This window comes from Calypte anna, chromosome 24, assembly GCF_003957555.1.
Source record: "Calypte anna isolate BGI_N300 chromosome 24, bCalAnn1_v1.p, whole genome shotgun sequence".
Taxonomy (NCBI): Eukaryota; Metazoa; Chordata; class Aves; order Apodiformes; family Trochilidae; genus Calypte; species Calypte anna.
In genome coordinates, this window is record NC_044269.1 from 5718259 (window position 1) to 5733158 (window position 14900).

The 14900-nt window shown below is 56.9% G+C and overlaps 1 protein-coding gene across 1 annotated transcript in view; it reads left to right on the plus strand.

Annotated features, from left to right (window-relative positions):
• The window catches only part of SIK3 (SIK family kinase 3), a 65292-nt gene extending 51912 nt beyond the window's left edge, over nucleotides 1–13380 (plus strand). Inside the window, 17 exon segments of the mRNA XM_030464848.1 lie at nucleotides 968–986; nucleotides 988–1111; nucleotides 3772–3885; nucleotides 3888–3922; nucleotides 4431–4556; nucleotides 4859–4944; nucleotides 5649–5748; nucleotides 5750–5759; nucleotides 6261–6603; nucleotides 6848–6897; nucleotides 6900–7311; nucleotides 7313–7524; nucleotides 7527–7724; nucleotides 10919–11082; nucleotides 11469–11601; nucleotides 11917–12084; nucleotides 12255–13380. Coding sequence (XP_030320708.1) covers nucleotides 968–986; nucleotides 988–1111; nucleotides 3772–3885; nucleotides 3888–3922; nucleotides 4431–4556; nucleotides 4859–4944; nucleotides 5649–5748; nucleotides 5750–5759; nucleotides 6261–6603; nucleotides 6848–6897; nucleotides 6900–7311; nucleotides 7313–7524; nucleotides 7527–7724; nucleotides 10919–11082; nucleotides 11469–11601; nucleotides 11917–12074 — 2284 coding nt within the window. The 3' untranslated portion in view covers nucleotides 12075–12084; nucleotides 12255–13380.
• The last annotated feature ends 1520 nt before the right edge of the window (nucleotides 13381–14900 follow it).

Below are 14900 nucleotides of genomic sequence, written 5' to 3' on the forward strand. Positions count from 1 at the left end.
TCCCTGTGAGTGTCCCCGGTGTCACTGGCCAGGTGATCTTTGTCACAGTTACCCCAGCTGCCTCCATGTGCTGGTTCATGGGAATAGAAACAGTTGGGTTCTTAGGTGGGCATTCATCCCAGCTGGCACTGGGTGGGCGAGCACGGGCCCCTGGGCTCCTCAGCTCCCAGGACACCCAGGGTTGGTGCTTCAGGTGTTCCAGTGGTGGCCCCATGCCCCAGCTACTCCTGCAGTGCTGTGGGCAGTGACCAGCCAGGCCAGGCAGTGCCTGGCAGAGCTGCGGGGCCCTTCAGCTCATCCTGCCCCAGGCAGAGGCTCTGGGTTTTACCCTACACGCAACCCCAGCTCCTCGGTAGCCACCCCTCATCTCTGCTGGGGTGGTCCTGGTGCCACCTTCCCTGCTGGGACCAGCTACTCCCGGCCAGCCCCAGGGCCTCCCAGAGGGAGGTCTGGAGTGCAGAGGGCATCATCCTGAGCAGCAGCTCTGCTCGGTGCCTGTTCTCTGGCCAGCTCTTGGTAGGGTTATCTGTGGCTCTTCTTGGCTCCACGCACGCAGCAGACGTCCCCGTGGCTGCTCAGCAGGGCCCTGGGGAGCAGGAGGCAAACCTGCTGCAGTGGAGTGACTCACCATGGTGAGGGCAGGTGGTCACCTGGGTATTCCCAGAGGGACATCCCAGCCTTCCCCTTGAGGACAAACGGGGCTTTCCTGCTGGGAAGAGCAAATGGCTGCTCTTGCCTTCCAAGGCTGGCAGTAGCACACGGGTGGCTCAGAGGACACTTGTCCCCTGAGCACTGCAGAGCCAGCAATGCAAGGGGCACGGGCATTGTGGCCGTGGGGGCTTCTCCCCGGCTGGTTCTGAGCAGGGCAGCAAACACTCTTCCTTCCTGCTGGCTCTGGATTATCTAACACTCCGTTTTTGGAGTACTCCCATCAGTCTCTTATAAAATGTGCTCCTGCTTGTTGCAGATACTTGGCAAATAGGTCAAAAAAGGCACACTCTGGCAATGACCAACCCTACAGCTGAAATCCCTCCAGACTTGCAGAGGCAGCTAGGACAGCAGTCCTTCCGACCCCGGGCTTGGGCTCCACACCTGGTCCCCGATCAGCACCGTGTGAGTAATGGCACCGGCCGTTCGGGCAGCTTTGCGCCAGGAACCTGCTCCAATGTCACCTGGAATGGAGCACTGAGGACATCCTGCTTGGCAGGGAGGGGTGAGGAGAAGGAGGAGGACAAAGAGCAGACCCAGAGAGCAGAGGGTGTCCGCCACATTTTTGGAGGCAGGTGCAGGCAAAAGGCTGCACCAAGAGTCATCTGCACCAGAGCTTAAAAACCTCACTGTTCTGCACCAGAGTTGTGTGTTCTGACTGCAAAGTCTCTTTGCAAAGCTTCCCAAGAGTCATTCCAGAACCATTTCTGATCTGAACCCCTGATGGGAAAGCTGTGGGGACAGGAATGGGGGTGGGAAACAACCACTGCCTGGGATGGGGGGAACTGGCACAGGTTGGACCTAAACACACTCAGGGTGTGTGGGTGAGGCCTCCTGATGGTGAGTGCTGTTGGATTTGACACGGAGTCCTTGGCACAGCAGCAAGGGAGACACTAATGCCCAGAGGGAAGCTGAAAGCCCGTGGCTGGGAGCCTCAGGAGCCCACGGCAGCTGCAGAGTTTGCTGCCTGCTGGTCTCCAGGCAGGACTGGTGCTCCTGCTCAGCCTCGCAGCCAGCTCACACTGGCAGGCTCCACAAAGGGCTTTTTATTGTCGCCAGATACCTGCTGAGCTGAGCACTGATGTAATCAGCAGAGGACAGGTGAACTCTGAGCAGACTGATACAAGGCTAGGTGCCACGCTGGAAACCACAGAGAGCTGAGATAAGCACAGCTCTGCCCTGCAAGAGGTGCTCAGGGATGGGGAGAGAGGAGGGGAAAGGTTTCTGGGGTCACGGAGAAGCTTGATAGGAAGAGGAGCTTTGCAAACAAGCAGAATGTGCTGGGTCCAGCTTTGAGGATTGCTCCAGCTGTACAGGTAAGCTGGGTCACTCCCGCACTGCAGGAAATTACTTTTTACAAGAGTGTTAAAATGCACATCCCTGTAAATAAGTTGGTGTCATCCCTGCCTCGTGGCTCTGGCGCCCCAGGGCTGCCGTGTGCATCATGAGCAGAGTGGTATCTGTGATTCTCCACCCTCAGTGTTGTTGAGTGCTGTCAGCCTGCCTCATGTTTTTGCTTGCCTGACATTTCACCTGTGAAACCAGGGAAACTTCATCTGACCATGGCTTAAATCCCACTGCCCCAGCCTGGGCCCGAGGCAGACGAGGCACAGAGACCCATTACCAATCCCGTGTACTCACATAAACAGCTCAGCTGTGCATGCCAGGCAGTTTTATTTACCACTTCACATTTTGTAAGCTGTCTTTCGTGCAACACCTGGTTTGGGACACAAGAACTTCCATCTGAAGGCAGAATTGAAATACAACAATTGTCCAGGGCATTATGGTTATTCTGCCTTGGCCACATAAGTTTGGCAACTCAGCATAGTTCTGTCTGTAGCTTCTGCTTTTCCTCAGTAAACAGGGAATGCAGTGGACCAGGAGAGGGCTGGGTGGCATCAGGAGGCAGCTCTGGCCTTGGGAGACAGTTGTGTGTATCGATAGAAATCGATAGAAAAGCACATCCACTACAGCAGAGCCAGAGCCAAGAACTCAATGTCCTGGAAGTGGCATCACCTCCTGATAAGGAGAGCCTCTGTGGGACAGTCCATTCCATTTGGTGTGGAAGTGGGCTTCAGGCAGGAGCCATGCTCAGGGCAGCCAGAGCACCATCACTGCACTGGGGTGGCTGGGAGCAAGCAGCATGGGCTCCTCTGGGCTGAGTGCCAGGATGTCAGATATGCTGTAAACACCACATCCCACGACCTTCTCACAGGCAGAGGGCCATTTTTGTGGTTTTTTGCTGGGGTTGGTGATGGAATTTGCACAGAAACCTGGTTGTGTTGTTTGTAGGGCCCACTGTGCCCATGTGGGTGGCAGTCAGCCCTGATAAGGGTGGCACAGGCTGCACCTCGTGGCAGGGCAGCAGCTTAGTGCTCGGTTTTGATAATGGGGACCCCAACTCCGGGAGAAAACAGCTCCTGAAAAAAATCTGGCTCCCTCTGATGGTGAAGAAGGAACTTCATGGTGAAGGGAGTGTGGTGGCTTGGTTACTGCACTAGAAGGACTTTCCCCCACTTGGCAAGAGTTATGTTCCTGCCCTCATTTTTAACTCAGTGCACCTCTAAACGTGAAATGCCAGCCCTTCTTCTCCTCAGAGGCTGCAGGATACATCAGGCTCCTTTCTCCATGTGCCCCTCCTGTTTTTTCAGAGGTACAGGGGGCAGGCAGGGTTCCTGGGGAGCTGGCAGGGTCAGGAGGGAGCTACCAAAGAGGACAGGTTTAGATTTGTAACATTTCTGAGTGGGTTCTGGGACCCTCTTTCCCTCAAGAGATGGATGAATCTGTGTGGATGGACAGTGAGTTGCTGACCACCTGGAAGCTGGTTTGTGGCTGAGCCATCTCTAGCCCTAACCCCCATTTGTCTGCCTGGGCACTGAGGATGTTGGGTTGTGCTGGTTCCTGCTCACGGTGGTGGTGGCACTTCATTTCTTGATCTAAACCATGGTTTATTCTGGGTGAGTGGGCAGGTAGAACTTGGCACAGCTGGTGTAGATGAAATGTGTCTGTGCTGGAGTTTATTTTTTTAGCTGGCACCACTGACCCACTTCCCCATGTGTTCAGTTTCTATTTACAAGACTCAAACACTCTGCACCTCCCCCACCGAGCGCTTCTCCCCGGTCCGGCGCTTCTCTGACGGTGCTGCCAGCATCCAGGCTTTCAAAAGCCACCTGGAGAAGTGGGCAATAACAGCAGCATCAAACAGCTTCAGCAGGTAAAAGAGGGGGGTTTGTCTCCAAAGAGCCTCTGTGAGGGCTTTTGGTGTCTCAGCCTCGCTGCTTCAGGAAGCAGAAGTTCATCTTCATTGCTGGTGCTTGAGGACACGCAGTGGTGGCTTTCCAGACGAGGAATGCACCTGCAGCAACCCCACCAAGTGTCCTTCTAAACCTTTCTGCTGTTTACCAGCAGGCTGGGAACCCTGGGGGCTTACACCCTCTGTTTTGGGGAGCAAACCTTGTGCTGTGCCCACAGCTGGGCTGTTCTGCCTGCCCTCATGGGTCCCACATCCACTGTGGGTCCCACAGTGTCACGTGCAGCCTGTTCTGTTGTCTCAGGCTTGAGCTGGCAACGTTATTGCACACCCCATTCTGTTCAGTGAAATGGAGCAGGCTTTCCTTGCTAGCTTTTCCAGAGGGAGAGGCTGCAGAGAGTGCCTTCGTGCACAGCAAGTGTGCCATAACACACAGAGTGTCTCTGAGAGGGGGGTGTTGGCTTCCTGACAGGAGTGTGAGCAGCTTCAGAAGATGTATGGTGGGCACATGGATGAGAGGACGGCTGGAGAAGACACAGCAGCACACATGTTGTACCAAGCAGGAGCAGCACCATCAGTTCTTCATCAGCAGATCCAGTACTGGAGCTTGGGTCAGGACCTCCTGAAGCCTTAGTTGTGTTTTCCTGCACTGCTGCAGCTGCCAAGCAGATCCTGGTGGGGCTGAGTAGGATAGGTTGCTGGGGCTTGCTGTCGTGACAAGTGAGCCTGAAGGACTTGAGCCAGTGAGGACTGCATTCCTGTTGCCACAGCTGCAGCCAGGGGTTGGGTGTTTGGAGAGGATGGGAACATCCTGTTTCACCAGTCAGTGTTTTCTAGATGTACTAGTTGGGACATCATTGATGAAAAACACTTCTTGTTTCCTCCTGGTGCCTGGTTCAGGACTGTATCCGTCCACCTCAGCCATCTCCACCCTTGCAAGCTCCATGTGAAAACCAGCCAGCTCTGCTCACTCACCAGCTTCAGAGGTAAAGACATGGCTTTTGGGAAAGCTCTGGGGAATGGGTTTCACTCGCTCTCAAGGCCAGGGGTGAGCTAACACAGTTAGCAGAGGCCAGGGCTGTGTTGGAATTTTAGAGTGGAATGGCATAGGCCATTTCCCAGGGAATGTTGCCTGGTCCTTGTAAGCTAGTTTCTGTCTGAAGGACTTTAGAAGCAAAGGAGCAGGATTCAAAGGCACAAACTGCTTTGAACAGATGTTTCAGTTCTGCCTCCTGACCCTCTTGGAAGTGCGTTACCTTCAGCAGCTGCTTTTCTCTGCTCTCTGCTGAGAGCTGCTGCTGGGTGCCTCGTGCTTCTCCTGGGCTTTTGATGGGGTGAAAGTCCTTGGTTCAGCACCCTGAGCTGTAGATGAGGCAAGCTGAGTTACGGGGATGGAGGAAGGAAGGTCTCTCACCAGCCACAGTCGGGACGCGAGCCTGCAGTGTCCTTGTCCCCAGGTTTTCTCTGGCAGCTACGGGGTTGTGCTCACTCCCTATGCTGCCTGGGAGGGTCGGGTGGCTCCCAGGAGAGAAGCTGAGCTGCAAAGAGCTCAGAATCCCAAATGAGGGCTTTATGGTGGCTGTTGAAACACAAGAAGCGCAGCCTTTGGCATCAGCTCTTGCAGCAGAAAAGGCATCTTAATGAGGAGGCAGGCGTGATGAGAAGGCATGGTGCTTGTTTCCCTGCCTAGGTTACGGATCCAGCCATCCAGCCCGCCCCCGAACCACCCCAATAACCATCTCTTCAGGCAGCCCAACAGCAGCCCACTCCTGTGGAGCAGCAGCGTGCTGGCAGCCCCACGGTGAGTGCTGGCTGAGCCGTCTGCGCCCTCGGGGACCGCGTGGTCCTTCCTGACCCCCAGGACAGCCACGGGCAGGGGTGCTGGGGCTTCAGTGCCCCTTGTGTCCCAGGCCTTGCGTGGTTTGCCACCGATGTCAAAGTTTCTCTATCTGGCAGCAAGGGCTGGTGTTACCGAGAGCTTGTGAGGAGCTGCCAGCTGGAACGTGCTGTTTGGTTTCTTGTCATAAGATCCTTACTTATCACTCCCGGGGTGGGGAGGAAGGGCTGATACTCTGAGGTTTATGCAAATCGCTGTCAACTCTGCTGTGTTTCTCTTTCTGCACAAGGGGCTCTGGCTGTGACCTTTCCACGCTGGTGCAGGGTGATGGAGCGGGCAGGAGCAGTGCTTCTCCTCACCCCCAGGCACCTGCTGGGACTCCCAGCCTGGCCCAGAGGAGCAGCAGCAGCAGCAGCAGCTCTGGCTGGCCAGCCCACTGGTCCTGAGGATCTCTGTTCCTCCTAGGTGCCACCTCCCAGTCCCAGTTCCAGGGGATGCCGTCCCACAGCACCATCTTCCCGCAGTCTGGTAACTGTTCCCCTCCTCCTGCCATGGGGCTGACGTGCCTGGGTCTGCAGCAGCAGTCGCAGCCTCAGCAGGTCACCATCCAAGTGCAAGAGCCCGGTGACATGGTCAGCAACAACCTGGTGGCCGGGCAGGCCATGTCCTCCCACACACGGGGCATGTCCCTCAGCCCCAGTGCCAACCAGCTGCAGCTGCAGCAGCGGGCCAGCCTGATGGCCTCCCTCACCTACGGCCACCGACAGCTCTCCAAGCAGCTCAGTGCCGACAGCGCCGAGTCCCACAGGTGAGGCTGCTGCTGCACAGCCCCCCCAGAGCTGTCAGGGGGGAGGAAAAACAGGGACAGGGGACTCGGGGTGAGACGTGAGCTCCTGGCCAGCCTGGGGGGAGCGAGCTGCCTCCCCGGCCCTGGGCAGTGAGCTGGATCAGGGCTGTGGGAGGCTGTGTGGTGCAGGGAGCTCCTCCTGCCCATGGAAGGCAGCCTGGCACACAGTGCAGTGCAGTCACTCCTTCTTTTCTCTTTTCTGCAGTCTGAACGTGAACAGGTACCCCCCAACCAACTACGACCAGGTGCACTTACACCCCACCTGTTCCCAGAGCAGCCTCGCGTCTCCCCCAGCAGCTACAGCCCCTCGGGAGGAGTTGGGTTTCCTCCGGCTCAGCAAGCTCTGAAGGTCCCACAGCTCGACCAGTATCCCAGTTTCCCTCAGAATGCACATCAGCAGCAGCAGCAGCAGCAGCACTACACGGCCTCGGCACTACAGCAGGCACTGCTGTCCCCAACACCCCCTGACTACAGCCGCCACCAGCAGGTACCACACATCCTCCAGGGACTGCTTTCCCCCCGGCACTCGCTCACGGGGCACACGGACATGAGGCTGCCCCAGGCAGAATTTGCACAGCTCATCAAGCGTCGGCAGCAGCAGCAGCAGCAAGAATTCCAAGAGTTGTTCAGGCACATGAGTCAAGGGATGCCGGGAACATGGCGCCAGCGTGGGACAGAGCCTCTCGGAGCGCCAGTCCTTGTCTTTGCCTTACCAGAGTGCCGACACTTACCACCCCCAGAGCAGCCCCCAGCACCTCTTAAAAATCAGGGCGCAGGAATGTAGCCAGCAGGTCCCCGGGGCGGTGCCGCCGCACGGATACGTACACCAGCCAGCCCTGTTCCACTCAGAGAGCATGGAGGAGGACTGCGCCTGCGAGGCTGCCAGGACAGCTTTCCAGACAGTAAGAGTTCAAACACATTGACCAAAGGTTGCCACGAGACCCCTCTGCTTGTAAACGCAGGAGGGCACGGGGACCCCGAATCTTTGCTGGGAACTGGCAGTCAGCCCCAGGAGCTGGGGACACAGCCCTACAGACACCAGCCCGCGGCCACCTTCGGTCGGAACAAGGTGCCCAGCAGAGGTAAGGCTCCCTGCTGCTCGCGTGGGCCACAGGCTCTGCCCTCCTGGCCACTTGCCTGCCTGAGGACACCCTCTGCCCAGCAGGGCAGGGGCTTCCTGACGTGCTTTGCATAGCACAGCACTGCCGAGATTCTTCTTGGCTTTTGTGGCCGTCAGTAACTGCAGGCATTGGCTCTGGAATAAACCCTGGTAAATAAGGAGGGGACCCAACCAGCTGCTTCTCAGGGGAGGCTGACCTACTTCTGCAGGCAGGTAAAGGCCAGGTCCCTGAGCACTGCCAGCATCTGTGGGACGCTCCCCATCCTGTGGGGACACTGGGCTAGGGACAGGGAGGTGACCAGCCTACCCCCAGCTGCAGCGGGGTGTTCATTCCCTGAAGGACAGACCCCCAAATTCTGGCGTCACTGAAGCTTCCCCAACATGGCAGTGGGAGCACAGAGGTAAACACCTCGCTGCTCGCAGCAGCTCCTGTGGCCTTTTGGGAAGCAGCAGCAACAAAAACTCCAGCCCTGTTGGAACTGGAAGGGGTTGGTTCTGGGAGGGAGAGTTTAAGCTTGCAGAGACCTTTCCTGCTGGTTGGATTCAACTGCTCCTGTGCTCCTTGGTGGCTGGTTTGGCAGCCGTGTGCTGTAAGAGAAGTTCCTGCCCCAGCTGTAATTGCAGGGTTGCTCTGTGTGACAAACACCATCCCAGCTCCTTGCTCTGAGGGTTTTGAGGAGAGGCTGAGCTGGGGGGATCAGTATTCACTGCAGGGCTCGCCCTTGGCACGGGGCCCTGTTGCGGAGGAGCAGCGTCCAGGACACGGGGGCCTGGCTTTGTTTGGGGACACAGCACGGGTTTGTTGGGAAAGTTTTGGGTTGGAACAGGCTGGCTGGGAGGGCAGAGCGGGCCTGCCAGGCCCTGGGGTAAAGACAAGGCACAGCTTTCCTGAAGTTGTCTTGAATTTTGGATTACCAATGTGTTTGCTGTAGGACCTCGGTTTCCCTGTGGTGCTTGAAGCGTGGGAGGGGAGGATTGCCCCAAGTGAGGGGGAGGTTGGAAGCTCCTGAGGGGCGTTTTGTACCGAGTCACGAGTTGGCGTGGCAGGACGTTAGATGAACAACAAGATCTGATGAAGTCAGGGGCTCTATTTCTGCCCCTCTGCTGGTGGGGCTGGAGCCAGTTACACAAGGGAGAAGGACTTTAGACTGTAAGGCTTTGTAAATGAGTAGAAGCAAGTAAATGTTTACAAATAGTGTTGTGTAAACCCCTCTGACAGGGCTGTGAGGAGGACTCCTCCAGTGAGCTGAGTCCTAAGATGCAGACGCTTTCCTCCTTCCTTCAGTAACCCACTTGGAACCAGGCCTGTGCCACTTTGGTTTCAGGCAGGGTTGACACCACCCTGAGTACCCTCACCTACACGTAAACCCCACCAAAACTCAGCACTTGCTTGTACACAGCTCAGGTCCAGGGCTGGCCCTGCCTTGTGAGCTGAGCATCTGCTGGCCATGGCACCAAGCATCCACCAAATCCGTGGTCAGGAAAAACCACTCTGAGCAGCTCTGCTCCGGTTTCGCTCCAGTTTCACTCCAGCCTTGGCTATCACAGGGCTGGGAGTGCTGCCCATGGGAAACCTGGGCACTGAAGGAGCAGAGCTGGGCCAGTGTCCCTGCCAGTGTCACATGCCACCCAACACAAAGGAGCCCCGTCCCCCGTGGATGTGGGGATGAAAGGCTTTCTGCTGCTGGAGCAGAGCAGGGAAAGGCGCAGGAATTCAGGCCGGCATGAGCTGCATCCCCGAGGGGCTGTGCTGGCAGCCCAGGCTCAGCTTTTGGGTCAGGGCTACTCCAGGTCGGGGGAATTGTTTTCCCTCCCCCCCCTGCATTTCATTCCCTGCAGTGGGGGGGGGAGCCCTGGGGCTGTTTGTGGGGTTGGGGGGGGGGCATTCTGCCGGCCCCAGCAACCATTCCCACAGTTGGAGCGGCGTCCCAAGCCATGCGTGGGTGGCACGGCTCCGCCAACATCTGTTACCTCATGTTTTCCTTCTGACTTTTCCGGGAAAGCTGACTGTTAACCGCACGTAACCCCGCGCCGGGGCAAAGGCAGGGGGGAGCCCACCCCGGGACGGAGTTCCTGCCTGCCTGCCCTGGCTCCGGGGGGGAAACACCATGGGGAGTGGGGTGCTGGGCTGCGTGGAGGGCTCGGGGGTGGGCAGAACAGGGCCAGGATGGAGTTTGGGTGGGATGCAGGTGACTTGATGGATGAGTCTTTGGGGAGCATCTTCCCGGCACAGCGCAGCCGCAGCCAGGAGGTGTGGTGTCCCGGCACGGCAGGAGATGGCTGCCTGCTGGCCAAAGCCCTGCTGAAGCCAAGAGCTCGGGCTGTGGGATCTACCTGCAGCTGTGTCACCTCGGGGCAGCTCCCCGGTGCTCGTGGCCACATCCACATGTTTGTTCTCCACGGGGTTGCTGGCAGAGAGGGAGCTGTTTGTGTGCACCGGGCCTGGGTCCGGGCTCCACCATAGCTCAGGACTTTATTCCAAACATCTTGTGCTTGATGACGGGAGGTTTTGCTTGATAGGAATGTAGCCTTTACCCTCGCTCTCAAGAGCTTGTGGTGCAGATGGACTTTGCCAGGCAGAACGCTCATGTCTCCTGCAGCCAGATTGTAGGGGGGCAGGGAGAAGTCATCTGATAAAGGTGAAGATCCTGGCCAACTCTTCCAGCGAGATTGTGTTGCTTGCAGTTGCCAAAGGGCGCTGCTAGAACATCCCGTGTTGGAGGCTTGGGGAGAGGCTTCTCCCTCTGCTCTTGTGTAACGATGTGGGCAAGGCAGAGAGCAGGGAGGGGGCGAGCTGGGGGCTCAGCAGCAATGCCAGCAGGCAGAAAGGGGCTGGCTCCTGTCCTCTGCTGCCCCTGCCCCGCTCCCTCCATCTTGGAGCTGCTTCTATAGGCCTGGCCGGAGGCAGCTGGATCTTTGGGATCTCAGTGCTGGAGGAAGAAGCCTGCCCAAGGGCCATCTTGGGGAGAGCCTGGTGCTGTGTCACTTCAGCAAGAGCAGCCAGGGGTCCCTCCCCCCTAGCCAGCACCTCACTGCTCCACCTGTGAGGAGCACATCCTCACCCCATCTCAGAGCCACTGTTCTGTGGTGGCACGTGTCATCCAGAGCTGCGGGTGCCTGGCACTAACCTGCCCCTGTTTCTGTCTCATTTTCAAGAGTCCATCGTGGGGAACTGCATGGACAGGAGTTCCCCCGGCCAAGCCATGCAGGTGCCTGACCACAACGGGCTGGGCTACCCAGTGCGACCTTCCTCCAGTGAGCACCCACGGCCCAGGACCCTGCAGAGACATCACACCATACAGAACAGTGATGATGCCTACGTACGTGCCTGCTGGGGGTGGGGGTCACCCTGGAGGAAAGGCTCTGTGGGCACTGAGCCCACCTTTGGTTCTGAGCCTGGTCCAGACCTTGTCCGAGTGCAGAGAGCAATTGTTCTGGTTCCCCTGTGTTTGGGGCTGCTGGGAACTGTCCTGCCTAAATCTTGATGGGTTTTTGCTACAGCTCCCTTCTGCTGTTCGTGAGAAATGCTTTTCCCCAGTTAGCTCAGGGGAGGTCTGGAAGGGAGTTGGACTCTCCAGCCCCTTACTTGGAAGCCCTGGCTGGAGGCTGGCTGGAGCTCCCAGCCCAGGCAGCCTGGCAGAGTGCTGGGGGAGCAGCAGGTCCCTCATCCCCAGCCCCCATTGACTGTGTGCTGCTGTCTCCACAGGTGCAGTTAGATAACTTGCCTGGAATGAGTCTCATGGCAGGAAAAGCACTAAGCTCAGCTCGGATGTCTGATGCTGTCCTCAGCCAGTCCTCACTCATGGCCAGCCAGCAGCTGCGTGACAGGGACAGCGAGGGTGAGGACCTGGCAGGGAGGGTGTGGAGGGTGTGGGGGGCTCTGTGGGGTCTGATCTGGAGCAGAGAGGAGCAGCTTGCTGTGTTGTGAAGCCAGCTCTCCTCCAAGCCTGCAGGGAGCAGGGGTGTGTGCTGGTGGAGGACAACTCCTGGGTGTCACTGTCGGCCAGAGCTTGGGTGGTGGGAGCTGCCTGGAGAAGCCACGGGGCTGCCCCGCCTGTGCTGTGACCCCTGGGTCCATGGACATCCTGCTGGCCTGCAGCTGTACCTCCTCAGCCCTCCTTGTGCAAGCTTTGATGTTGTTCTCAACCTTGCAGAATGCGGGGAGAGTTTGGAAGGTCAAGAGCATCCCAACCTTGGCGATGGCAACCAGCATCTAAACACCTCCTGTTACCCATCGACGTGTATCACAGACATCCTGCTGAGCTACAAGCACCCGGAGGTGCCCTTTGGGATGGAGCAGGCAGGGGTGTAACCAGGAGGGAGTGAGTACTGACTGAGTGTCCTCCCCTTCCCCTCGCAGCTCTGGGGTCTTGCTCCAGAGGTGCAGCTGGTGGGGCTGGGATGGGAAGGAGGTGGAGGGCTGTGGAAGCAGAGCTGCTGTTCTCTGCTGTCTCCTAATATCTCTGCTTTTTTTTCTCTCTCTCTCTCACAGGTTTTATGTACAGCTTTGAAATGAAAAGGTCCATTTTAAACCAACAGTATCTAGCAGCATCGCGCCAAAATTGCCGTAGTATTTCTGACTAACTGGAATACCATGGCCCCTTTCCTCATAATCACTTCATCCACGTGTTGTTCCTTTGGTTTCTTTAATTTTTGCCATGTTTTGCCTGTAACTCCAGCTGTCACCGAAATCCACCAGACATCCCTGAGTCCTACCCGGCGGCAGCAGCCAGAGGATTCACAGCTGGGGGGGTTGTCCTGACCCGGGCTGAGTGGGTCCTGGGGCTGCCCCAGCCCTGGGCACAGCCCATGGAGGGGACTGATGCCTGCAGCGTGCAGGGAGGGGGGTCCCATGGGATCCCCAGGCCATGCTGTCCTGCAGCTCCCTCGCCCTTGTCCTGGCAGCACTGTTGGGGTGAGGAGGGTGCCAGAGATCCCACCCCCACCCCAGGTCTCCGGCGGGGAGCAGCCACCCCTGGTGCAATACGCTTCTTGTCTCACCCTTTGTCTGCTCTGTTCCTTCTCTCTGTCCTGTTCGGTGTGCTGAAAGGATCCCCTCTTCCCCACAGCCCCCACCAACCTCTTCTGTTTTGATCTGCAAACAACTTGGGTTTTGTTTGTTTTTGGTTTTAATTTTCTTTTTCCTGGCTTAATGTAGGGAAAACAGATTTTTTTTTTTTCCCTTTGTTTTCTGGCTTCTCCTCCTCCTGATCATGTAGGAATTGTTTTTTTGGTAAATGTTGTTTTATTATTAATTGTTATTAATAAAGGCGAAAGGAATTTCTGTTTGAGAAGAAATTTTTAACTAGATTCTGTTCTATATGAATTGTGACTTGCACCTTTTGTTCAAAGTATTTTATTTCTTCTGATGACATTGTACTTGTGACTGGTTTTCTCTCTCGTGCCAGTGGCAACAGTGGTGTTCTCCTTTATACAGTTCAGGCGTGTGTAGATCTCCTCCTTGTCCTCCTTTCCATCCTTTCCTCGGCGGATAGAGCACGAAGCCTCCCCTAGCTGGGGCTCGGGAGCACTTGGTGTCATCATTGCCTTTGGGACTTTACAAGCCTACAGCTCACATTCTTCTTACTGACACTTTTCTGGATTTTTTTTTTTTTTTTTTTTTTTTAAAAAAAAGGAGAAAAAAAAACCCAACCCGACCCAGCCCTCCTGAATTTGCACAGAAGGAAGTGTGAAACCAGCACGGCCAGAGGTGGACTTTGCTATCCTTACCCACACCCCACCTCCCCCTTCTCCCCAGCCCTGGGCAGGCAGCACTGCCCCCCAGGAACAGAGAGGAGACAAACTCTGCAGCTGCCCAGCAGCCTGGCTGGGGCACCCCCAGCCCCCCATGGTCTGACACCCGGTGCTGGGGGGGCCAGGCCGGAGCGGGACGTGGGGGAAGCCTTTTGCTCTGTACCTTTGGTTTGTGTTCCTTTTGTTTACATGACACTGTATTTCTGGGAGAGCCAATGGCCACCCTCCAGCAAGCATCTGAAGCAGCAGGGACTCGCTGACCCGTGCCATTTTGCAGTATCACACTTTTTTTATCATTGCTTTGTATTGTAGTAATCAATACGCGCAGTATATGTTGAATGTATATTAATATACTTTGCTATTATTTCTGTTTTTTGGAAATGTCAGAAGTATTTTTTTTTCTTCCTCATTTATGTTGGACTAAAAAAAAAAAAAAAAAAAAGTTTCAGTAACCCTCAGTCCATTTTTTTTGTGGGTCACTTGCAACTAGTCAATTAGTTGGACAGTGGGATCATGACAAATAAAACCATGATGATGATCTTCTCTGGTCTCCTGTTTGCCTTGTTGCTCAACGCCTGCTGTGGAGGCGGGGACAGCTCCGGGGGTGAAAGCTCAAGGTGCAGCCACACTCCCTCCCCAGCCACCCAGTGTCCTCCCATCGGTCCCCAGAGCTCTCACCTCCTCCACTGCTGCTCCCCAGCTCTGCCCAGGGCCACAACCTCGGGATGCCAGAGCCCTTCTCCAGTGCTGCCCCCCACCTGAGACACAACCAGGCCTTGTGCACCTTCCCCCAGCTCCTCCCTACCTCCCTCTCCATCCCTTCGGGAGGATGAAGTGTTGAACCAGCTGTGCCCTTCCCTGTCCTGCTGTGGGCAGGGAAATGCTGCCTTGCAGCTCAAGCCCAGCTTGTTGGGCACGTCCTTCCACAGCCGGGCTGTCCAGGAGCTCTAGGGAGGGACACACGGGATTAGGGAAGGGAGCTGATCCTCCAGCATTCCCAGGGGATGGAGCAGCTGCCTCCCAGCTGCCAGGACGCTCCCCGGCAGCACAGTCGGGGGGCTGTGTCCCCTTTCTCCCTTGTCCCCTCACACCTAGAGTCTTCCCCTGGGCTCAGCCCTGTGTCCCCAGGCTGGTGGCATTGGGCTGGGGCTGTGGGGAGGTTTGGGGTGGCTCTGCCGGGGTGCTGTATCCAGGCCGGGGTCTGAGTGCCTTTGCTTGTGTGCCCAGATCCCCGGGGAGGGCTGGTGTGAGCTCACAAGGGGACACAGCTCCCGGGACATCCCGGGGAGAGGGGCTGATGGAGCAGCTCGGGTCCTACCATCCCGGGGAGGGTGTCAGAGCCCCAGCGCGGTGGCGAGCAGGGGGACGAGGGGTCTGGGTACAG